Source organism: Wolffia australiana, chromosome 17, assembly GCF_029677425.1.
Source record: "Wolffia australiana isolate 7733 chromosome 17, ASM2967742v1".
In the NCBI taxonomy this organism is placed as follows: domain Eukaryota; kingdom Viridiplantae; phylum Streptophyta; class Magnoliopsida; order Alismatales; family Araceae; genus Wolffia; species Wolffia australiana.
Genome location: NC_135851.1, coordinates 8078775 through 8103746, shown reverse-complemented (window position 1 = coordinate 8103746; position 24972 = coordinate 8078775). Strand labels below are relative to the sequence as shown.

The 24972-nt window shown below is 40.4% G+C and overlaps 4 protein-coding genes across 4 annotated transcripts; 1 reads left to right on the top strand and 3 right to left on the bottom strand.

Moving 5' to 3' along the window:
• Positions 1–4701: 4701 nt before the first annotated feature.
• LOC144714130 (Ribosomal protein L34e superfamily protein) lies at positions 4702–5881 on the bottom strand. The gene has a single exon (XM_078588818.1). It carries the CDS (start codon positions 5586–5588, stop codon positions 4908–4910), a length of 681 nt encoding a protein of 226 aa, XP_078444944.1. The 5' UTR covers positions 5589–5881; the 3' UTR covers positions 4702–4907.
• A 5269-nt stretch (positions 5882–11150) lies between these two features.
• LOC144714129 (RNA-binding (RRM/RBD/RNP motifs) family protein) lies at positions 11151–15109 on the bottom strand. Its single transcript, XM_078588817.1, has 9 exons — positions 14977–15109; positions 14514–14619; positions 14327–14441; positions 14169–14224; positions 13675–13722; positions 13494–13591; positions 12707–12776; positions 11456–11566; positions 11151–11331 (listed from the first exon to the last, which is right to left on the bottom strand). The coding sequence occupies exons 2-9, from the start codon at positions 14613–14615 to the stop codon at positions 11275–11277; spliced, it is 657 nt and encodes a 218-aa protein (XP_078444943.1). The 5' UTR covers positions 14616–14619; positions 14977–15109; the 3' UTR covers positions 11151–11274.
• Positions 15110–17621: 2512 nt separating this feature from the next.
• Positions 17622–19216, top strand: LOC144714517 (uncharacterized). The gene is made up of 2 exons (XM_078589267.1): positions 17622–17818; positions 18689–19216. Exons 1-2 carry the CDS (start codon positions 17690–17692, stop codon positions 19205–19207), a joined length of 648 nt encoding a protein of 215 aa, XP_078445393.1. The 5' UTR covers positions 17622–17689; the 3' UTR covers positions 19208–19216.
• Positions 19217–19273: 57 nt separating this feature from the next.
• Positions 19274–19843, bottom strand: LOC144714518 (uncharacterized). Its single transcript, XM_078589268.1, has one exon. The coding sequence runs from the start codon at positions 19805–19807 to the stop codon at positions 19340–19342; it is 468 nt and encodes a 155-aa protein (XP_078445394.1). The 5' UTR covers positions 19808–19843; the 3' UTR covers positions 19274–19339.
• Positions 19844–24972: the final 5129 nt, after the last annotated feature.

The window sequence follows — 24972 nt, the reverse complement described above, 5'->3', positions numbered from 1 at the left end:
TACGACCATGCACTTGAATTCAAGGAAGTTAAAAAATCTCACAATAATGTAAATTAAGGTGTTAGGTCAAAAATCATAAAAAACATACTTTTATGATAATTCATGAATATACAGTGATATAAAGCATTTATTTAGACATTGAATGTATAATAATATCACAGGGGAACATTGGACAATATCTTCTACAGTTTTCCTATGACCATGGCCAACAATTTGATGCATCTTCATCCTCGAGTCAATCTCTCCTTATACCATAGGAGGAAGGTCCACTGTAACCACTCAATCACCTTCGTTTATTTCTTACCGCGTCAGACCTAAGATATTTTTGAATGTCACAGTTGGGGTTGTGGGCATCTTATTCAAATCATTTATGTACATACAAAATATATCATCAGTCTCAGGTCATCATACCATTTATACAATTGTATTCTGAATATATCTTAGTGGCTCTCAAGTGTAATATCATTAAAGGATTCATGCTGATAACTTCAATGAACTCTCTCCACAAAGAGCACCTGCCATTTGTCCTTAGTGTCTCCACGCTAATGGCCAGATGATCAACCATACTTGATCATATAGTTAGGATCACGTAGTGGTTATCTATCAAGCTACTTGATATCCGTGGAGTATAAAATGAATAGGAGTATTTAGAATATATGATTGACAAATAATGGTTGTTGTATAATGATCTCATCATAATTTGATAAGTCATCGCATGTGTTCAGGGAATTCACACAAGAATAATAGCAAATAGACATTTATTTCAGAGCATACAAGTGTGTTCATAACACCCATCAGATACTTCTTCATAGCATGATACTTAAAAAATATATCATATCAGACAATACAATATTTCAGTCTGATATCAGATATCAACATCCAAACCTCAAGACGTGAATACAAATATTGAGAAGGATGATGATGCTAGATATTGGTATTGTAGCAACGACTATTTGATATCGCATCTGATATTGAAATATAGGTTATGTTGGATATCAATTTATCTTTTCTGATATCTTATATTGAGATCCAGACAGATATCAGCATTTGGGTGGAGCTAACACTAGTATGTTTTCCCACGTTCAAAATGATAAAAATACTAAAAGGCCAATATATAATGTCTACAAAAATACTATTCAATTATCAAGTCTTAAATGAATGATATTACACTTGACAAATAAATTTTCTTATACAATAAAGGGATGAAAGAACAAGTGTCCATATATGAAGGCCCTTGGAGTTTTATGCATAAGAAAATACAAAAGGGAGGTTCCATTAGCGAATAATAAACTTAAAAAATAATTTCCTGAACATTTCTGTATAATATAACAAAATATATTTCTAAAATATTAATAAAATAATTTCCAAACGAGTGATCCTCATGAAAACCTAACACAAATAGGATTAACACAAATTATAGTTAAAATAATTTAAATCACAATATTTTTTTAGCAAATTAAAAATTAAATAACTGTGGGGTCATATTGTACAGTATTGGGCAAGATGATGCTAATCAATCTATAACCCTAATATAAGGCTGACTAACATAAAATCCAATTAACTTTTATTTTAATTTCCCCCCTCGTTGATCTTACTAGTGCAAAAAGGTTATACTATTGAGGTCACCAAAAAGTAAATTTTCTATTAATTTTTTTTACCATGTTCTTCAATAAAAATGATAATTTTTTTTATTAAATACAATGAAATCTCGTAAGTATATCATATACCTTTTTCATGCTGAGAATTTGGGCTTGAATATCATGAGCCACCGATCATATATGTCTTCATTCTTATTATTACGTTATTTGTCGTAAGATGGGCAACATAGTAATTGAGGTTTTTTCTTGTAGGGAACGCACCAATTTTTAGCTAAATATATTTCTCAAGGATTTTATCAACTTATCATTTATAACTAAGTTTTAGGATTTCGATGGGTCAAAATCATGCCAATGACCAATTCATGTGATTTGTTGTTGTGCATATCAGATTAGGTTGCCCTGAAGTGTGCTATTTTGATGGCTGAATGCTGTTTCTTGTGATCATTATGAAGATTTGTAAATTTTTTTCCAAAGTGTTTTCACAATTTAATATTGATTTTCACATACTTCTTCATTAATCCAAAGACAATAGATAACCTTGATGGCCTAGTAGCTATTACTATGAAACTAATTGAAAACAAAACACAAACTTGCTGTAATAAGTCATTTTATTAAACTTTAATGAATACCAAGTAGCAGCACAGAATTGAGCAATCTAGAATAGTATACTAAGATTTCTAGCAATATCATAAGGTATCTTTAAATAATAGTATCTTATAATTATGTTCAGAGTGAAAACCCAACTTTAACAGTTAAAGATTGATGGATTTCCCATAAAATTTCTCATCACTTTTTAAGAAAGCCGGATTTTATCACATTCTTGCGTCCTTTTATCTTTTTGGGTTTCACAGATATAATTCACCAAAATAAAATAAACTTCAAGCCAAGATCAACATTACTAAATAAAATTTAAGATTGTTACTTTCAAAATTAAACTTCAGGACAGCGCAGCATAGTATGTAATCATCCACTGACTACGATTATCTTTCTTGTTTCTTATCTATAGGAATCTGATGTGCATCAATACCTTGTTATCTGATGAAATTGATGAGAAATATTCAGTGACAAGATTAAGAATAAATTCTGAGCACAACCTTTCCATCTATCAGTAATCATTCATTAACTAACTTCAGAATGTAAAGAAATTCTATTTAATTTTCTTTTCTAACATCGTAGTTCTTTATGTCTTGATAACTTTCCCACAATTTCAATAATTTTATATCCGTTTAACATAATAGATTACTACTTTCATGCAGATTGCCAACATATGATTTTAAAAAGTTCAACAATAGTCAGACATAAGAACATGAAACAAATATAAAAAATAAAAAAATAGGTACATGAATGAAAATACATTCATGTGCGACAAACCATAGAAAACTGATGGCCCTGTTGGATATATACCAAAGATCAATACAAATTTTTTTTGTTTAAATACTCCTCTCCCCCACATAAAACAACCGGAATTTTTACTTGGATTTATCTATCTCAATAAGTCATCTAGTCTCCGTCTCTGTCAAGTTTTATTATGTGGACGAAAATTTTCAAATTATCCTTGAAAAAATATAACATATATGAGAAACCAATGACAGGTAATAACGACAGAGAAAAATGCCACCCTATCACGAAAATAAAGTACTTGCAAAGAAATCTAAATATAAATCGTATGAACTGATAAGTTATAGTGATACTTATTAATTGAACTGAGGAATGAAATCGTATGAACTGAGGAAATCGTATGAACTAAGGAATGACTCTTATGTCATGATCGAATGAGGATTAAATAAAACCAGATTAAAGTGTTTTGAAAGATTTACTCCTACTCCTGAAAACGGCCCAAACCATGAACTGAAATTGTCTGTTTTGGAATTTCTAGGTAAAAAAACAACATCAAGAAAGTCTTTCAAAAATTAAAGAAAATAGATGCGTCATGAGCACAAATGACAATAATTGCGAAAAAAGTCATCTCACAAACTAAAAGCACTTTCAAAAAGGTTTGACTATCTATTTTCTGATGCCCGTATAATGGACAGAACTATCAAATCGTTTGAATTGTGGCATGACTCAAATGTCATGATCGAACTAGGATCATATAAGAACTTAGTAAAGGGTTTTGAAGGACTAAATACTGTAAAGGACCAGATCATGAACTGAAAATTCCTAAAGACGACTAAAATCTGGAATTCTAAGGAAGGAAAAATCATCATTTTTTTTTGAACTATAAGGAACATGCTTAATACTGTAAAGGACCAGATCATGAACTGAAAATTCCTAAAGACGACTAAAATCTGGAATTCTAAGGAAGGAAAAATCATCATTTTTTTTTTGAACTATAAGGAACATGCTTAATACTGTAAAGGACCAGATCATGAACTGAAAATTCCTAAAGACGACTAAAATCTGGAATTCTAAGGAAGGAAAAATCATCATTTTTTTTTTGAACTATAAGGAACATGCTTAATACTGTAAAGGACCAGATCATGAACTGAAAATTCCTAAAGACGACTAAAATCTGGAATTCTAAGGAAGGAAAAATCATCATTTTTTTTTTGAACTATAAGGAACATGCTTAATACTGTAAAGGACCAGATCATGAACTGAAACTTCCTAAAGACGACTAAAATTTGGAATTCTAAGGAAGGAAAAATCATCATAAAAATGCCTAAGGAAAAATGAAATAAAATGAAAAATCCATATCACTGATGAGAATGACTGAAAAAATATCATTCGCTTGCAAAACCAAAGAACCATACAAAAGTTGGACAATCAATTATCAGATGTCCATAGATAACATGATGGTGATACACTATGCGGGTAATAATGGACAGAACTATCCAATCATTTAAACTGTGCAGTAACTTTTCTTTCCTGAGCCGTCTGGGATATTAAAAGACCTGGGCAAAGGGTTTTGAAAACTTATTCTTGGAAAACGCCAGATCATGAACTGAAAACTCCAAAAAAGACAAAAAATTGCAATCCGTACCAGAAAGCAACCATTAAAATCAAGATAAACGCCTAGAAATAAAATCAAGACAACACAATAAAAGATAAGGCGATCACAGATAAGAATAGATGAGAAAACTAACATATAACAAAAACAAAGTACTGTCAAAAAAAGTTTGATTATCAACTATCTGATGTCCATAGATAATATTATCGTGATACAATATGTGGGTATTCATGTTTAAACTGTGGGGTAACTCTTATTTGATGATCGAACTAGGATTATAAAAAAGGGCTGAGTAAAGACCTCTAGAGTACTTATTCCTGTAAAGGGCCAGATCATAAACGAAAATTCCCCAAAAAAGTCTACTTTTTTGCCCTGGGAGTTTTCCTATGCCCCCATACCTCCATTCTTCCACGGGGACACCCACAGCGAGACCGAAATATAAGAACTGTGCGGCCATTGATGGGCGCCATCTTCTTCAGCTCAGCTTCCAGTTCCTTGTGATCTTTCCCCAGCTCAAAAGGGCAAGAACCGATCACATCATTCGACAAAGGCATCAGATGCTTCACACATTCTTCAGGCTCCAGCTGAATATCAAATTCCACAGCATTTCTCAACCCCCTGCAATAAGGATTCGAGCATTTTCTAGAACTCAGCTCGAGAATTTCCCAGAAAAAAATCCCCAGAGCCAGAACCAGCAGCAGCCCCACTGCATAAATCACCGGAGATCCGCAGACAAACCCGCCAATCAGATCAAACGCGACGGGGAGAAATTCAAAGGCCTCTTGGAAAATCAGCTTGAAGTAAGGCAGAATCAAAATTCCCAGCGCTCCGATGACCACAAACAGCACGACGATATCCATCACCGCGAGCGGAGAACGGTCGCAGAACGGATGCGACAAGGGATTAAGCGATTTCCCCCGCCTGTTCCGCGAGTGACCGCGATTTCCCCGATTCTCAGACGAGCCGAGCGAGTTCTGACGCTGCACAAACGTCCTGCAGAACTCGATCAAGCTGCGGCAGTCAACCATAGGCGGATCCATGCCCCAAACCACGATCAGAACGCAAAATTGACCACAAATCAACGGAAAAACGCCCAAATTTCGATTTTCGAGGGGAAATCGAAGAATTCCTTGCAACGAGCCTCCGATCTTACAGATCTCCGCGCCGCGGGTTGAAATCTGGCAGTCCACGCCCTGCCGAGGCTAGAGAGAGAAAGTCGCGACTGTGAACGATCGCCGCCGCGGACTTCCTGCTTCTTCAAGCTCTCTCTCTCTCTCTCTCTCTAAGTTCACACGGCAGCGGTAGAGAGAGAAAGAGATCGCGAGAGAGAGAGAGGAGAGAGGAGAGGTTTATATATGGAGAGCGTGTGGAGTTGGCACGTGCACCCCGCGAGAAGCAGCCATCGGCTTTTGTAAAATAATCGGGTCAACGTTCGGCCCGTATTCCGGTAACGGGTTCAGGCCGGGCCCATTTCTGTTCTTATTTTTCTTATGAGTCGCGCGAAGAGAGATTAATCAGATTATATATATTTTTTATTTTTTTTAAAGGCCCGGCCAAAGAATTTCCCGGATTCTTGTAAATCTCCCTTTCTCTCTCTTGTCTCTTTCTATTTGTTTCTTTCTCTCTCTCTCTTCTCTCTTTCTGTTTGTTTCTTTCTCTCTCTCTCTCTCTTCTCTCTTTCTGTTTGTTTCTCTCTCTCTCTCCTCTCTTTCTGTTTGTTTCTCTCTCTCTCTCTCCTCTCTTTCTGTTTGTTTCTCTCTCTCTCTCTCTCTCTCTCTCTCTCTCTCTTCTCTCTTTCTGTTTGTTTCTCTCTCTCTCTCTCTCTCTCTCTCTCTCTCTCTCCTCTCTTTCTATTTGTTTCTTTCCTTCGCTCTCTCTTTATCTTTGTTTGTTTCTTTCTTTCTCTCTCCTCTTTTCTCTTTGTTTCTTTCTCTCTCTTCTCACTTTCACTTGTTTCTCTCTCTCTCTTCTCTCTTTCCCTTTGTTTCTTTCTTTCTCTCTCCTCTTTTCTCTTTGTTTCTCTCTCTTCTCACTTTCACTTTTTTCTCTCTCTCTCTCTTCTCTCTTTCCCTTTGTTTCTTTCTTTCTCTCTCTCTTCTCTCTTTCTCTTTGTTTCTTTCTTTCTCCCTCTCTCTTCTCTCTTTCCTTTTGTTTCTTTCTTTCTCTCTCTCCTCTCTTTCTCTTTGTTTCTCTCTCTCTTCTTTCTTTCTCCTTGTTTCTTTCTATCTCTCTCTTATTTCTTTCTCCTTGTTTCTTTATTTCTCTCTCTTCTTTCTTTCTCCTTGTTCCTTTCTTTCTCTCTATTCTCTCTTTCTCCTTGTTTCTTTCTTTCTTTCTCTCTTTCTCCTTGTTTCGTTATTCCTCTCTCTTATCTCTTTCTCCTTGTTTCTTTCTTTCTCTCTCTTCTCTCTTTCTCCTTGTTTCTTTCTTTCTCTCTCTTCTCTCTTTCTCCTTGTTTCTTTCTTTCTCTCTCTTCTCTCTTTCTCCTTGTTTCTTTCTTTCTCTCTCTTCTCTCTTTCTCCATGTTTCTTTCTTTCTCTCTCTTCTCTCTTTCTCCTTGTTTCGTTCTTCCTCTCTCTTATCTCTTTCTCCATGTTTCTTTCTTTCTCTCTCTTCTCTCTTTCTCCTTGTTTCTTTCTTTCTCTCTCTTCTCTCTTTTTCCTTGTTCCTTTCTTTCTCTCTCTTCTCTCTTTTTCCTTGTTCCTTTCTTTCTCTCTCTTCTCTCTTTTTCCTTGTTTCTTTCTTTCTCTCTTCTCTCTTTCTCCTTGTTTCGTTCTTCCTCTCTCTTCTCACTTTCTCCTTGTTTCTTTCTTTCTCCCTCTTCTCTCTATCTCCTTGTTTCTTTCTTCCTCTCTCTTCTCTCTTTCTCCTTGTTTCGTTCTTCCTCTCTCTTCTCACTTTCTCCTTGTTTCTTTCTTTCTCCCTCTTCTCTCTATCTCCTTGTTTCTTTCTTCCTCTCTCTTCTCTCTTTCTCCTTGTTTCTTTCTTCCTCTCTCTTCTCTCTTACTCCTTGTTTCTTTCTTTCTCTCTTCTCCCTTTCTCCTTGTTTATTTCTTTCTCTCTCTTCTCCCTTTCTCCTTGTTTCCTTCTTTCTCTCTCTTCTCCTTTTCTCCTTGTTTATTTCTTTCTCTCTCTTCTCCCTTTCTCCTTGTTTATTTCTTTCTCTCTCTCTTCTTGTTTCTTTCTTTCTCTCTCTCCCTTACCTCTTTGTTTGTTTTCCTCTCTCTTCTCTCTTTCTCCTTGTTTCTTTCTTCCTCTCTCTTCTCTCTTTCTCCTTGGTTCTTTCTCTCTCTCGTTCCTTTGTTTTCCTCCCTCTATTCTCTCTTTGTCTCTCTCCCTTCTCTCTTTCCTTTGTTTTTTCCTCTCTCTTCTCTCTTTCCTTTGTTTGTTTTCCTCTCTCTCTTTTCTCTTTCTTCTTGGTTCTTTCTTTCTCTCTTTCCTTTGTTTGTTTTCTCACCCTTCTCTCTCTCCCTTCTCTCTTCCCTTTGTTTGTTTTCCTCTCTCTCTTCTCTCTTTCTCTCTCTCCCTTCTCTCTTTCCTTTGTTTGTTTTCTCTCTCATCTCCCTCTTCCTTCTATCCTTCCTTAGTTTGTTTTCTCTCTCTTCTCCCTCTCCCTTCTCTCTTTCCTTAGTTTGTTTTCTCTCTCTTCTCCCTCTCCCTTCTCTCTTTCCTTTGTTCGTTTTCCTCTCTCTTCTCCCTCTCCCTTCTCCCTTTCCTTTGTTCGTTTTCCTCTCTCTCTCTCTTCTCTCTTTCCTCTGTTTCCTTTGTTTTTTCCTCTCTCTTCTCTCTTTTTCTATCTCTCTTCTCTCTTTCCGTTCTCTCTCTCTTTCCTATTTCCCTCTCTCTTCACTCTTTCTCTCTCTCTTCTCTCTTTCCTTTTTTACTTTCTCTTCTCGCTTTCTCTCTCTTTTCTCTTTCTCTTTGTTTCTTATTTTTTTTCTCTCTCTCTCTCTCTCTCTCTCTCTCTCTCTTCTCTATTTCCTTTGTTGTTTCCTCTCTTCTCTCTTTAGTTTTTCCCTCTCCTCTCTCTCTCTCTTTCCTTTTTTACTTTCTCTTCTCGCTTTCTCTTTCTCTTTGTTTCTTATTTTCTCTCTCTTTCTCTCTCTCTTCTCTATTTCCTTTGTTGTTTCCTCTCTTCTCTCTTTAGTTTTTCCCTCTCCTCTCTCTCTCTCTTCTCTCTTTCCTTTGTTCTCTCTCTCTCTCCTTTTTTACTCTCTCTTCTCGTGTTCTCTCTTTCATCTCTCATTCCCTTTATCCCTTTATCTTTGTTTTTTCACTTTCCTCTTTTTTTTCTTCTCTTCTTTTATCTTTTTTCTCTCTCCTCTCTTTCCATTGTTTTTCCTCCTCGCTTCTTTTTTCTCTTTCTCCTCCTCTTTGTTTCTCTCTCCTCTATTTCTCTTTGTTTCTTTCTCTCCTCTCTCTAACATCTCTCTCTCTCTCTCTCTGTCTTCTTTTTCTCTGGTCTAGATTTCTCTCTCTTCTCTATCTAGTCTCTGTTTTTCCCTTTCTCCTCTCTTTCTGTCTCTATCCGAGTCTTCTTACTCTAAACGGTCAAGCCCTGTGTGTGGCTGCTGCCCACCCACAGGCCCACCAAGTTAGCCCACCATACCCAATTCCCCAACTCAAGAAAAAGGGCAGAAGACAAAGAAAGATTTTGGGTATAGGCAATGCAAGAGAGAAGAATGATAGAGATAGAGATAGAGATATATATATATATATATAGAGAGAGAGAGAGAGAGAGAGAGAGAGAGAGAGAGAGAGAGAGAGAGAGAGAGTTGAAGGTAGGGATAGAGGACAGAGGACGAGTGATGATTACCGGAAGAAGGGTATGGGACTGAACAGTAATTCTTTTGGTCATCAGTCAAAACTTCGTCATTAGGGATGGTCGTGCGGTCCAGTCTGATTTTTTCGGCCGCCGTGCAAAAAAAAAGATTGAGATCAGAGACGGAAGGGAGAGAGAGAGCCAGCGAGAAGGAGAAAAATGATAAAGAAAGAGAGAGTGAGAGAGGAACGAGAGCGAGAAAGAGTGGGAGGGAGCACTAGACAGAGAAAGAAAGTATCCTAGAGAGGGAAGAACGAGCCGGAGAGAGAATAGTGAGAAAGAGAGAGAAGAGAGAGGGAAAGAGAAGAGTGAGAGAGAGCGAGAAAGAGCATGAGAGAGATGAGCGACAGGTAGCGAGAAAGAGAGAAGAGCATGAGAGAGAGATTGAAGAGCGAGAGAGAGAGAGAGAGGGAGAGTGAGGACCGACAGAGAGAGACAAGCGTGAGAGAGAAAGAGAGACAGAAGAGCGAGGAACGAGAGAGAGAGAGAGAAGACCTCGAGAGAGAAAGAGGGAGACGAGCGAGAGAGAAAGAGAGACAGAAGAGAGAAGAACGAGAGAGAGAGAGAGAGAGAAGACCTCGAGAGAGAAAGAGGGAGACGAGCGAGAGAGAAAGAGAGACAGAAGAGAGAAGAACGAGAGAGAGAGAGAGAGAGAGAGAGAAGACCTCGAGAGAGAAAGCGGGAGAGAGAGGAACAAGAGAGACAGAAGAGGGAGAGAGAGGAACGACAGAGAGAGACGAGCGAGAGAGAGAGAAAGAGAGACAGAAGAGCGAGGAACGAGAGAGAGAGAAAACCTCGAGAGAGAAAGCGGGAGAGAGAGGAACAAGAGAGAGAGACGAGCACGAGAGAGAAAGCGAGACAGAAGAGAGAAGAACGAGAAAGAGCGAGAGAGAGAGAGAGAAGACCTCGAGAGAGAAAGAGGGAGAGAGAGGAACAGAGAGAGACGAGCAAGAGAGAGAAAGAGAGACAGAAGAGCGAGGAACAAGAGAGAGAAGACCTCGAGAGAAAAAGAGGGAGAGAGAAGAACGACAGAGAGAGACGAGCGAGAGAGAGAGAGAAAGAGAGACAGAAGAACGAGGAACGAGAGAGAGAAGACCTCAAGAGAGAAAGAGGGAGAGGGAGGAACGACAGAGAGAGACGAGCAAGAGAGAGAGAGAGAAAGAGAGACAGAAGAGCGAGGAACGAGAGAGAGAGAGAGAGAGAGAGAGAGAGAAGACCTCAAGAGAGAAAGAGGGAGAGAGAGGAACGACAGAGAGAGACGAGCGAGAGACAGATTACGATCCGTCATCCATGTTTGCCGAAACATAACTTGGTCTAAGTTTGACAGCTCAGACGAAACAAGATGACGATCCATCATCCATCTTCCAATCCTACTTGGAAGTAGGGTTAGGCACATCTGGACAACTTATACATTGGTTGATGAATTGATAAAACATCATCTTAACAGTTAATCAGCCATATCTTCAGAGGATGAACATCATCATCATCATCATAGCCATCGTCATCATCACTTTACAAGGTTGATTCCGGACAGCCAAAAAATTTTGAACTTTAATTTTACCATGTTTATGGCTGACAATGCATCAACATAATCATAATCATCAAAATTAGAAACAGAGAGAATGGGTAAAGGAGATGGAGAAACTAAAAGAGAGGTGGACGAGAGATTTAAGAGACATGTTGAGGTATGAGAGAGAGAAAATTGCATGGAGGAATGCAAAGCTAGATTACAAAAAAAAATAGTTAAACATCAAAGATATAAATAAACGAGACAGAGACATGCATAATGAGATAGATACCATGATAGAGAGATAGATAAACAAAAGTGCAAGCATGCCTCTCTGTAACAAGAGAGATGCATCTCAAAGCATCTCTGGTTTCTCTCTCTTCCACTAACTTACAGATCATTCGCCATCAAAATCAAATCTGATCTTCTTCGGAACAGGCCGCTTGCCGCCAACCTGCACAGCACAATCATATAAACTCAATGACCGCAATCATGACTTATGTTTTCCATGGTTAGAGAGAGAGATAGGAGATGGGTTTAAAACCCATGATAACAATAATTGATAATTTCAGACTTACAAAGTCTGGAAATTCATAGTCGATTCCCGCCGCTGCCACCCTCTTGCGAGAAGTCTTATCTCTCTTTAATATCTTCTGGACCATGTGCTGGTGCTGTTCAACAGTTTTCTCCTGAAATTGAATTGCGTCGTCACGAGGATAAAACGATTGTTTGGATAAGAACAAGATATTCGGGGTCATCATCTTCATCATTCATCTGAACCAGGATGATGATGTCAAATTGGCCTCGTCGTCATCATGACTAATTATGACTAATCAGCTTCATCATCAACCTTGCGATGGCGGATGACGAAGATGATGGGGGAAAATAGTAGAGAGAAGAGAAGAGATTAGACAGGGGTAGACATGGGCGTTCTGTTCTGGTCGTTTTGATCGAACAAAAAATTCGCACAAAAGTACCGCACAGGGCCTTGTTCTTTGTTCTGTTCTTTTTTTAAAAAAAAACGAACAAAATTCTTACATTTGCACAAATTCGCACAAAACTAGAACAAAATTTGCACAAACAGAACACGGGGCTGTGCGATGTTCTGTTCGAATTTGTTTTTGTTCTGTTCAGAAAACCGAACAGAATGAACAATTCGCACAAAAAGAACAGAACGACCATGTCTAGACGGGGGAGAGGGAGGACAGAGGGCAAGAGCGGAGAAATGGGAGAGAAAAAGAGAATTGCGAGATAAAAATATGCCGAGTTAGAAAGAGATATAGAGAGAGGGAATTAAACCAGAGATCGAAGACAGAGGAGAGAGACTGGGAGAGATAATAGAAAAAGAGAGAGGGAGAGATAAGAAGAAAGAGAAAACAGGATGGAGAGAGATAGAGAGCGAGAGATCCAGAGTAGAGATGGAATTTGAAAAAATTATCCCGAAAACATTTTATAAAAGAAATATAGAAAATTTAGTTTTTTCTATAATTTTTCATCCCTTTGCCATCTAGACACAGAGAGAGAGAGGGACAAAGGGGAGAGACCCAGAGTAGAGAGGGAATTCGAAAAAAATAATCCCGTGAACATTTCGTAAAAGAAAAATTAATAATTTTCACAATTTTTTCTCCATTTGTAATCTAAAATCAAACGGTCATCGTCATCTGGTCTTAAGTGCTTGTCGTGGTCATCCAAGGTGGATGATGATTTCGTCGTAGTCATTATTCACTAAACATACGAGGATGACGAAGATAATGGAGAATGCCAAAGCGATGAAAAAAGCACATCAGCGCCCTTGAACACTTGTTCGAAGATCAATTAAGAATACATACCTTGTTATGACGCCGTCTCTCGATCCCAGTCCAGTCCTTCACATTAAACCTGAGATTCATGCCTCTCCATCTGCAAAAAAAGGATGCATAAGAAAATATAGCGATATCCAATGGAAATTTTTATCAAATTAAAGTTCAATGAAGAATAGCAATCATGAAAAAATTCAAATTGAGGTCTAGAGTTTTTGTCCCGATACATCTAACAGATTAAGATTCCATGAAAAAATTATAAACTTCATGAATTCACTGAGGTTTAGACATTTTGTCAAGATAACTTTCTGCGGATAAAGATTCCATGGAAAAATTATAAAGTTCATAAATTCAGTGAGGTTTAGACTTTTCGTCAGGATAACTTTATGCAGATAAAGATTCCATGGAAAAAATTATAAATTTCATGAATTCATTGAGGTTTAGACTTTTCGTCACGATAACTTTATGCGAATAAAGATTCCATGGAAAAATTATAAAGTTCATGAATTCATTGAGGTTTGGACTTTTCGTCAGGATAACTTTATGCAGATAAAGATTCCATGAAAAAATTATGAAGTTCATGAATTCACTGAGGTTTAGACTTTTTATCATGATAACTTTTTGCAGATAAAGATTCCATGAAAAAATTATAAAGTTCATGAATTCACTGAGGTTTAGACTTTTTATCATGATAACTTTTTGCAGATAAAGATTCCATGAAAAAATTATTCACTTCATGAATTAATTGAGGATTAGCATTTTCTGGGAAGAAAAAAATTACACGTCTCTTAATGTTGTGAAGAAGACGGTTACATACAGTTTTGGATGAACTTTCTCCGGCGGGATGGGTTTGATCTGCAATTGGTGCTCAAATAGGAGGTAACCATGGATCTCATCTGCCACAATTTTTGCCACCTGCCGTCATCAAACACAGGATAAACCGTATGAATGACCATCATGATCTATCAGAAGAATAAAAAACTACACGAAATAAATACCTCGGGACTCTCAAACTCAATAAATCCATAGTGCTTCGAGCGTCCTGTCTGCGTATAAGAGAAAACAGATAATAAGTTTTCTCAGAGATTAGATTTTGTAATGTCAAGCAGATTAAGGTTGAGGAAGATAAATGTTGAAGATATGAGAATTATGCTCCATTATATTTACGATAGTGATACTCAAATTGGGTAACGTTGAAAGAACAATTTCAGGTTGATCACTGAATGCGGGTGATCTTCCCTCTTTTTCTTCAAAAAAAAACCATAAGAACAAAGACTAGCATTTTGTGTTAAGGGTAAAAAATTAAAGGGTATATGTTTCATGGTTCGTAGTTAAGGGTGTAGAATTATACAGCGTTTGATGATATTATTAGAGTTCCACGCATTGTCAAACCTATAATCTATACAAGGTGACGTCCATTTCTTCATCCCCTTTGAATTTAGCATATTGTATCAAAAATATGACACAAAGGGTGATAAAAAGAAGAATATACCTTCTTGTTTCTAGCGATTCTTAATCTCTTGATTTTCCCAAATTGCTTAAAAAATCCTGCGACATTGATAGCAGGGCAAAAAAATATTTCGTTAAGGAGAATGAAATACATGAAAATTGATGCAGTACTCTGTCATAAACATCAGTAAATTGAACAACCTTCCATTTCATCCTCGTAGAAACCATGAGGAATCCGCCCTACGTACAAAACAGTTGCAGTTGCAGGAGCCTCTGAGAGTTCTTGGTTTTTCCCAGCCGAGCCACCTTCCAAAGGCTTCAGAAGGAAAGAAAATAAGAAATCGCGTCGAATCTCAAAAAATAAAAAGCAATAACGATGAACACGTACCACGAAATCAGACGAGTTCTTCTGAGGGCGCGGCGTCGTCAACGCAGATTTGGACTTCTTAGGCTTTCTCGCCAAAGCTCTCTTCTTAGCCTTTGTAACCATATTTCTAAAAAAACCAAATTCAACCAAAACATCAACAAAGATCAGACGAATTTCGAGAAAATTCGATTTCTGGAGTTACATTCAATGAGAATGTGCGATCAAAGAAGAGGGACAACAAAAAATACTGGCCGCATTCCGCATAACAGTTGAGAAAGTTCTAGCACAATTCACGAAAGAGAAGCCACACAATGAAATAGGATACCTCAAAGCACAAAAATCCCGACGCCGGAGCAGATGCTATTACAGTATTATGGGAATTTACACCGAAATGACTCCAAAATTTCAAAAACTTAGCCCGATTTCTACCAGAAAAAAAATCAACGAACAAGAAAAGCGACAAGCGATAAGCGCAGATGCTTACCAACGAATCACCGGACGAAACCCAAACCTCCGATTTGAATCCAGCCTCGGCCCCAAAGCAGAGGCGGCAAAATGAAGAGAAAATCTTCTGTCAGCGACGCTAGGGTTTATCTACTGAAGACAGAACGATTCCGACTCGGACGAAACGGCTTGTTGTACGGATGACGTCCCTTCGTCCGTTATCCTTATGACTTGTGAAGTATGGACGGATGACTGAACGGAACGATTTCAGTCGTCAACCGTCCGTCTGAGATGATTGATGACTGACGAAAAAATATATTGTACTAAATGTATTGAGTTTTCAAATATATAGTCTATATTGTACTAAATGTATTAATATATAAACTTATGCACTCTACAATTAAATTCATTATGATGGCAGTTGTGGATGGGGACGACGTCTATTGTGAAGAGGGACAGTGATCATTGTAGGGGGGATGTAGTCTTCGCCCATCCCAGCCCCGATATCGGATGACGATATCGGGACGGATGCTAAATAAGACCTTGAAAATGGGCTTCGATATCCGTCCATACCGAAATCCTAATGCCAGATTACAAGGTCAGAGCTTGGTTGCTACAGCATTCGTCATCGTCTCGAGGTTGGATGACGATATTGAATATTGATGACACGAATTTGAAATATATTTTAAATAATTTATAATACATAACTAATGTATTATGAGTCATATAAACTGTTTATTTTAGTATTTTATCATTTTCTTGATGGTTTTGATTTATATTCCACTTTTAATATTGTAGTGATTTCAATTTATATTTCACTTAGTCTAGCCCAAAACAAGATGGGCCAGATTTCCCTCAGAGGAGCACATTATAAGCCCATCTAACTTATAGATCTGGCATTCGACACAGCGCATGAATTTTTTTAACAATATATTGACCACATGTATTTATACTATTGTAAACTTTACATTTTTCCACATGAGACGCTATTCCTCTATTTTAAAACCGATATTCGGATATCGAATATCGTTATCTAGATACCTTTTTGGTATGGATTTCGATATCCAGATATCATATTTTGATATCGGAGATTACATTTGATATCCGGTACCGGCATCCACCACATATGGAGCCCTGCGATATCCGTCCTGATATATGATGTTGGATGGATATTTGATATCCATCCAATATTTTATAACGTTGCAATTTCTACTGAATATTGGATATCAGACGGATATCTGACCAGCAATCACTATGGGGATGGGAAATATTGTGGACGAGGACGACAACCATATTCGGGACAATGGTGGACCTTCATCTATTGGAATTTGTCATCCGTCATCCTAAGGAGATCGGGACAGATGACTGAACTTAACAATTTCCTTCATCAATCGTCCTCTACTGATGATGGAAATGACCAAAGGTTGACGGAGGATGACTGATGAGGATCTAGATGACAGAAATGTGGATATGATTTTGAACAAGTTGGAATAAAAAGTTCTCAATTGTAATATTATAACCAATACATAAAGATATAAATTCATGTACTCTGCAATTAATAGTATTAAGATGCCAATCGCGGATGGGGAGGATGCCCATTTTGCGCAGCGTCGACGATCGTCATCGGCGGAGATGATGATGATGACAACCGTCTTCCGAACCATTACTGTCATGGACGGGGACGACTGTCATGGAGGGGGATGACGACCATCTTCAACCAAGACCATGACAGTCGTGGATGGCCATGACAAATAAGGAGTACAATCGTCTCTCTCTCTCTCTCTCTGTGCTCTCGGGCTCGCTCCATTCAGACCGATGACTAAATGGCGACGATGACGAATCAGGGCGAAGATAGGGACAATCAAATTCCATGGAAGGATGACTGATGACTATAGTGGGGGACGCGGACGGGACAGTTTTTTCGACTCCGGACGAAAAATTCATCCTGTCCGCAAGGTCGGACGAAAACCGGGATGGAAATTCGGCCCGAGACCAATGGACAGGACGGTTTTCGTCCACTCGGACAAAAAAACTGCCCCGCCTGGAGGTCTCCGACGAAAAAACCATCCTGTCCGCGTCCTGCACCATACTCTCGCCTCGTGGGCTGGCTCCACTCAGACTGACGACTGAATGGTGACGATGACAAATCATGATGAAGACTGGAACAAAATCAATTGCCATGGATGGATGACTGATGACTGAACACCAACAAGCCCAGGGCTAATTTACAAATATTTTACACAAAAAATGAAGCACATGACTAAAACACCCCCGGAAAGAAGAAATTGTCGTCGTACTCTCCGCACATGCCCCCCTGCTATTGGATAACATATTTTGCATAAAACAATCTACATTTCTAAATCGTCCAGCCGTCCGATCGAACCCCTCCGCGCTCCCCAGCAAATCCTCACCGTCCATCCGCACTCCTCCACACGTGGCATCCAATAGTATTCAAAGGTCAACGGACACGCGTCTAATAATTTGTCTTGCGCGACTTTATTGCATTATTTTTTGTCCGGCAGGTACATGCCCGTCAATCTGGTGACGCGTATCAGATATTGGGCCCCACTTGTAGCGACAGTACATTTGCCCCCAGGAGACGTCGGAAATTACGAAAAGGCCATTCGTTCTTGTCGAGGAGGTATAAATACGGATGAACGAGCGGAACTGCCATTTTCGCGAGAAGTGGCGAAGCTCGAAGAATCTCGTTGGTTATTTTGCTGTTCTTGTCGGTGAAATATTGCGAATCGAGCATGCGGACGGAGATGGTGTTTCCAGTACAGGAATCGGCTATTAAGCTCTTCGGCCGGACGATTCCTCTGGCGGCGCCGCGAGAGGATTCCGATTCGGCCATTGCTGGTGACGGAATCGTGGAGGTTAAGGTGAGGATGAATTTTCTCTTTTTTGACTGTATTTTAAATTTTTTTTCTAGGTGTGGTTGATGTTTCTTCTGATGCGCTGCATTTGAGTTGATTGGATCTGGTTGTTCATTTATTTTGTTATCATCGGGATCATGTGTTTTTCTTTTTCTTGGATTTGGGGGCGGAGGACGTGTGCTTTTCGTGTTTTTTTTATTTCTTTATGTTTGTTATTTGACTGGTTTGATGTACATCGCTCTGTTTAGATCTTTGGGTCGACGGCAGATTTTGGATTTCATCGATATTTCGCATGCGATTGTCCATTCCACGAGATCAACCTGGATTCGGTAGTTTTTTTATTCTTTCAATCCTCTTGTTCTCAATTTTTTGATTTTGGAAAAGTGGGAAAAGAAAAGACTGCGGAAGCGGTCAGATTTGCTTTTCTACTTTATTTTGCTAACTTTTTGTTGCCTCATAACTTCTCAGTTTTATATATCGCTTAGGAATAAATAATTAACTCAATCTTTTGCAAATGAAGAAGCTACTTTCTTCTTTCATCTAAGATTATACTTTGTGTGAATCCAATTGCTAACACTAATGGAAGATAACCATCAGCTGATGAAAGAAGATGGCAAAGTCGGACCTCTTCCCAGAGACGACCCCTCGACGCCCAGTTAGAACTCACACGTTTTATTTTGCCTGATAACTTCTTTCATTTTTGTATCTTGCATACGAATACAATAATTAACCCAAAGTTTTGAAAATGGAGAAGCAGTGCTACCTTTTTTCTTCAAGATTATATCTCGCCCGAAGATAAAAACTTACCCTTTATCACAGATCATCATCTGCTGAAGATGGTTAACGACTTATTTCTTGAATCTAACCTGATCACAGAAAAGAGATGGCGAGATGGGGACATCTTCCCAGGACAAGACCCACAAAAAGCCGGACAAACTCCTCCCATGCCCCCGCTGCAACAGCTCGGACACCAAATTCTGCTACTACAACAACTACAACGTAAACCAGCCACGTCACTTCTGCAAGAACTGCCGGAGATACTGGACAGCCGGCGGCACGATGAGGAATGTTCCGGTCGGCGCCGGGCGGCGGCGAATTCCCAAGAAGCTTCCGTCGTGGGATGGCCTCGGACCCTCTCTGGAGCTCAGCTCGGACGGCTCGCCTTCCCAATCGGGAAAAGAATGCTCTCCGCAGCCGCCGCCGCCACCGTCGCGGAAAGAGCCCTCGGCTCTCGTTCCGAGCCACATTCCTCGGCACGTCGGATCTTCCTCCTCTTCGTCGTCGTCCTCGTCGTCCTCGCTGGGAAAGCACCCCAGAGAACAACCCACCTCTGTCTGGCCTCCAAAACCCAGACTCTACATCCTCGGCTATCCCAGACTCAATCCCGGCCGTTGATCCAGAAACTCAACCCGCCGTTGACTTGAAGCGGTGGTTGGATTCAGAAAGTCTGGTACGACCGTGGGTCAACTCAGGTGAGAGAATTTTCAACAATTTCAAAAAAGAAGACGTGGATGTATGTATTTATATTCATGCATGGACAGGGATGTTGTTAGGGCGGCGGCGGCGGCGGCGGGCGGGGACGGGCACGGCATCAAGGCCCATTAACCGGGCAACGATGCCGGGCTCGCGCCAGACTACGCGCTCGCCGGCGAGGGTGGCGCCGACGAAGGAGGAGCGGTGCGGGGCGTCGCGGCCGTCGACGGAGAACCGGGGGTACTGGTCCAGGGCGCGGCGCGCGGAGCGGAGGACGTCGGCGCTGTCGACGGCGGACATCCTCCGGCGCAGAGCTTCCTCGGCGCGGGCGCGCTTGGCGGCGGCCTCCTCCATTTCGAGACGTCGGATCATCTGCTCGAGGGTGGCGGGCGGGGGCGGGGACGGGGGGGGGGAGTCGAGGGGGGCCGGGGGCGGGGCGGGGGCGGTGCAGAAGCTCTTGATGCCCTTCTTGAGCTTGGAGGAGAAGGAATTCTTCATGAGGAAGAGGGAGAGGTCTTTCATGGCGGGGGAGAGGAGGGTGGAGAAGAGAGAGAGGGAGTGGGGGGGTGGTATAGAGGAGAGAGGAGGGCGGTGGAAGGTGACGAGGGAGTGAATGGCTGCATGGCTGGCCCGTGAGCGTGGGAGGAGCGGCGGGCCACGCGCGGGCATCTTTACTGTAGAGAGAGAAAGAAAGATAGAGATAGAGATAGAGAGAGAGAGAGTTTGGGGAATTGTAGTTGTCGGATGTGTATATTTGAGTGCGCTCGCTTTTCTCTCTCTATCTATATGGATCAATTTTATCACTTGCGGGTTTCTCTCTCTTCCCCTCTCTTTTGGGTCAGTAGACATGCTTCTCTCTAGCTCTCGTTTTCTCTCTCTTCTACTCTGAGAGAGAGAGAGAGAGAGTTTGGGGAATTGTAGTTGTCGGATGTGTCTATATGTGACTGCGCTTGCTTTTCTCTCTCTCTCTCTCTCTCTATATGGATCAGTTTTATCACTTGCGGGTTTCTCTCTCTTCCTCTCTCTTTTGGGTCAGAAGACATGCTTCTCTCTAGCTCTCGTTTTCTCTCTCTTCTACTCAGAGAGAGAGAGTTTGGGGAATTGTAATTGTCGGATGTGTATATGTGACTGCGCTCGCGTTTCTCTCTCTTTCTCTTTCTCTCTCTATCTATCTGAGTCTTTGTATGTCAGTCAGGACGTATATGGATCGGTTTTATCACTTGGGGGTTTCTCTCTCTTCCCCTCTCTTTTGGGTCAGAAGACATGCTTCTCTCTAGCTCTCGTTTTCTCTCTCTTCTATTTGGGGCCGGGTTATCTCTCTCTCTTCCACCGAATCCGGCATTTCTCACTCTCTCTCTATCTAGTCGACCAGTTCGACACTTCGAATATATATGAATCAGTTTTATCTCTTGCGCGTTTGTCTCTCTTCCCTTCTCTATTAGGTGAAAAGACATGCTTCTCTCTAATTCTCACTCTCTCTCTCCTATCCATAGCCGTATTTATCTCTCTCTCTTCGACCCAATCCGGCATTTCTCACTCTCTCTCTATCTAGCCGACTAGTTCGACTGTATATGGATCAGTTTTATCGCTTGGGGGTTTCTCTCTCTTTCCCTCTCTTTTGGGTCAGAAGACGCTTCTCTCTAGCTCTCGTTTTCTCTCTCTTCTACTTGGGGCCGTGCTATCTCTCTCTTCGACCGAATCTGTCATTTCTCACTCTCTCTCTATCTAGCCGACTAGTTCGACTGTCTATGGATCAGTTTTATCACTTGTGGATTTCTCTCTCTTTCCCTCTCTTTTGGGTTAGAAGACATGCTTCTCTCTAGTTCTCGTTTTCTCTCTCTTCTACTTGGGGCCGCGTTATCTCTCTCTCTCTCTTCGACCGAATCTGGCATTTCTCACTCTCTCTATCTAGCCGACCAGTTCGACCGTATATGGATCAGCTTTATGTCTTTCGCGCGTTTCTCTCTCTCTTCCATTATCTGTTAGGTGAAAAAACATGCTTCTCTCTAACTCTCACTCGCTCTCCTACCCAGAGCCGTATTTATCTCTCTCTCTCTCTTCGATCCAATCGGGAATTTCTCACTCTCTCTCTCTTTCTCTCTCTATCTATTCCACCGGTCCGATTGTATATGGATCAGTTTTATCTCTTGCTCGTTTCTCTCTCTTTCCTTCTCTATTCGGTCAAAAAGCATACTTCTCTCTAACTCTCTCTCTCTCTCTCTCTTCTACCTAGTGCCATATTATCTCTCTCATAAACCCAATGCTGTGTCATCTCTCTCTCTTTGACCCAACACGGCATTTCTCGATCTCTCTCTTCACCCCAGTATGAATGTAAATGGATCAGTTTTTCTCGTACGTAGTTCTCTCTCTTCCCCTCTATTTTCGGTCAGAGCACATACCTCCCTCTAGCTCTCACGCACACACTCTCTCTTCAACAGATGCTTTATTTATCTCTCTCTCTTCGACCCCCTGCCGTATTTATCTCTCTCTCTTCGACCCAATGCCGTATTTATCTCTCTCTCTTTGACCCCATGCCGCAGTGCTTACTCTCTCTCTCTCTCTCTCTTCAACTCAAGGCCACATTTCTCGCTCACCCTCTCTCTCTCTCTTCTGCCCAATCCCGCATTTCTCTTTCTCTCTCCCCCCGACCTGATGAAACATTTTTCTTAAGCTTTCTCTCTCTATCTCTCCGACTCAACGGCATCTCTCTCTTTCCGTTGCTGATACGTTTTCGAATTAATAGCTATATGCTTTTGACAGTTCTGTCGGCCGCTGAACGTTTGGTTCCGCATGAATCTACCTTCTTTTCCCTTTTTTTTTTGGTCTATCGCTCTCGCTGAACTTGCCGTCCTGTGAACGTCTCTCTCTCCTTAGAACTATCTTTTTCGCTCTTTCTATCTTCTTCTCGTTCTAGCGTTCTATTTATCTCTCTCTCTTTCGAACTAGCTGATTCGTTCTGCCTATCTTCTTCTCTCTCTAGCGATTTATTTATCTCTCTCTCTTTCTTTTCGCTCTGCCTATCTTCTTCTCTCTCTAGAGATCTATTAATCTCTCTCTCTTTCGAACTATCTTTTTCGCTCTGCCTATCTTCTTCTCTCTCTAGTAGTCTTTTATCTCTTCCTCTTTCGAACTAGATTTTTCGCTCTACCTATCTTCTTCTCTCTCTTGCAATCTATTTATATATATATATCTCGCTGCCTATCTCTTTTCTCCCTGCATATCTTCATCTCTCTCTCTGCATGTCTTCATCCCCCTCTCTCTGCCTATCTTCTTCTCTCTCAAACCATCTTCTTCATCTCTCTCTCTGAAACCTCTTTTCTCTTTGAAAACTCTATATCTCTCTCTCTGTATATCTTCATCTCTATATCTCTCTCTCTGTGTGTCATTCTTCTTCTATCTCTGTATGTCTTCATCTCCTCTCTTTGCATCTGCTTCTCTTAAACCATCTTCTTCATCTCTCTCTCTGAAACCTCTTTTCTCTTTGAAACCTCTATATCTCTCTCACTGGATATCTTCATCTCTATCTCTCTCTCTCTGTGTCATTCTTCTTCTATCTCTGTATGTCTTCATCTCCTCTCTCTGCTTATCTGCTTCTCTTAAACCGTCTTCTTCATCTCTCTCTCCCGTTGCCTATCTTTTTTCTCTTTGGACCTCCATGTCACTCTCTTCGCAAGTCATTCTTCTTCTATTTCTGCCATTCTAAGACTGAAAATTCCAGAAAAAATAATAAAAAAAGAAATCCAGCCAACAAAGAATGGTAAATTTTCGTCCATTTTCGACCCCTTTCACTCTTTCGTCAATGTCAATCTCTCTCTCTCTCTTTTCCTTTCACTCGGTCTATCCTTTATCTCTATTTCTTTCTCTCCATCTCTTTTCTAATCTATCGCTTTCTTTCTCTCTCTCTCTTTCGCTTTATCTCTTTTCTTTCGATCGCTTCCTTTCTCCCTCTGATTCTCTCTTTGTCTTTGTCTGTCTTTCTTTACTTCATCGCTTCTTTTCTCCCTTTGACTCTCTCTTTTTCTTTATCTCTCTCCTCCTTTATCCGTTTATCTCTTCCTTTCACTGTCTCTTTTGTATCTCTCTCTCTTCCTATATCCGTTTATTTCGCCCTTTCACTCTCTCTTTGGCTATCTATCTCTTTCCTCCTTTATCTCTTCCTTCGCTGTCTCTTTTTGTATATCTCTCTCTTCCTATATCCGTTTATTTCTTCCTTTCACTCTCTCTTTGTCTATGTCTCTCTCCTCCATTATCCGTTTATCTCTTCCTTTCACACTATCTTTGTCCACATCTCTCACCTGCTTTATCCGTTTATCTCTTCCTTTCACACTATCTTTGTCCACATCTCTCACCTGCTTTATCCGTTTATCTCTTCCTTTCACACTATCTTTGTCCACATCTCTCACCTGCTTTATCCGTTTATCTCTTCCTTTCACACTCTCTTTGTCCATATCTCTCTCCTCCGTTATCCGTTTGTCTCTTCCTTTCACTCTCTCCTCGTCCATATCTCTCCCCTCCATTATCCGTTTCTCTCTTCCTTTCACTCTATCTTTGTCTATATCTCTCTCTTCCTATATCCCTACATCTCTTCCTTTCATTCTACTCTCTATCTATATCTCTCTCTTCCTTTCACTCTATCTTTGTCCATATCTCTCTCCGCCATCAATTTATCATTTCCTTCTTCTCTCTTTCTCTTTATCTCTCCCTCGATATCGCTTACTTTCTCTCTCTCTCTCTCTCTCTTCATTTCTCCTACTCTATCGCTTCTTTTTTTTTTTTTTTCTCTCTCTCTCTCTACCTTCTCTCTCTCTCTCTATCTTCGTGAGGAAAATAGCTGCAAAGTCGACAACGGCGATGCCAGATGGAAGAATCATCAAAGGGCGTAGCTACCTTGCTTTCCCACGCTGTCACTAACTAGGATAAGCTTTGCAGGAATAAAAAAATACGAAGTACCTGAAACTTAGAGATCATGTAATGAATTCAAGGTCAACGTATCGTTCAACACCAGAGATGTTAAGTTATTATGAGGCAAAGTAGGTGACGTTAACGCGCCTTAATACAAAATGAAGTATTGCCCATCAACAGGGTCCGAGTTGGGAGGAGAGATGCCAAAGAAGTAGAATGATTGATGGACAGATGGACGGAGAGAGAGGCACTTAGAGAGAGATAGAGAAGATAGATAGATACAGACAGACAGAGAGAGAGAAAGACTGAGACAGACAGACAGACAGACAGACAGACAGATAGACAGACAGACAGACAGACAGACAGACAGACAGACAGACAGACAGACAGACAGACAGATAGATAGATAGATAGATAGATAGATGGATAGATAGATAGATAGATAGATAGATAGATAGATGAGGCAAAGTTGGTGGCTAGGTAGATAGATAAATGAGGCAAAGTTGGTGGCTAGATAGATAGATAGACAGATGAGGGGATATAGGTGGAGAGGTGGATAGATAGATTAGCCAAAATAGGTTGATAGGTAGATATATGAGGCAAAATAAGTGGACAGGTACATAGTGAGACGACAGATAAATGGATAGATAGATAGATAGATAGATAGATAGATAGACAGATAGATGGAAGAAATACTTAACAGATAGACAGATGGATGGAAGAAATACTAAACGAAAATATGGAACAAGTATTTACCTGAACATGGATGTGAACTCTAGAGCTCC

Bases quoted from the DNA above. Each gene is read 5' to 3' on its own strand.
- LOC144714130 (XM_078588818.1), bottom strand. From the start codon at position 5,588: ATGGATCCGCCTATGGTTGACTGCCGCAGCTTGATCGAGTTCTGCAGG.
- LOC144714129 (XM_078588817.1), bottom strand. From the start codon at position 14,615: ATGGTTACAAAGGCTAAGAAGAGAGCTTTGGCGAGAAAGCCTAAGAAG. The intron at 14,225-14,326 runs GTTGTTCAATTT...TCAATGTCGCAG, and splicing joins CTACGAGGATGAAATGGAAG to GATTTTTTAAGCAATTTGGG. The intron at 12,777-13,493 runs GTATGTAACCGT...CTTTTTTTGCAG, and splicing joins GAGAAAGTTCATCCAAAACT to ATGGAGAGGCATGAATCTCA.
- LOC144714517 (XM_078589267.1), top strand. From the start codon at position 17,690: ATGCGGACGGAGATGGTGTTTCCAGTACAGGAATCGGCTATTAAGCTC. The intron at 17,819-18,688 runs GTGAGGATGAAT...ACCTGATCACAG, and splicing joins ACGGAATCGTGGAGGTTAAG to AAAAGAGATGGCGAGATGGG.
- LOC144714518 (XM_078589268.1), bottom strand. From the start codon at position 19,807: ATGAAAGACCTCTCCCTCTTCCTCATGAAGAATTCCTTCTCCTCCAAG.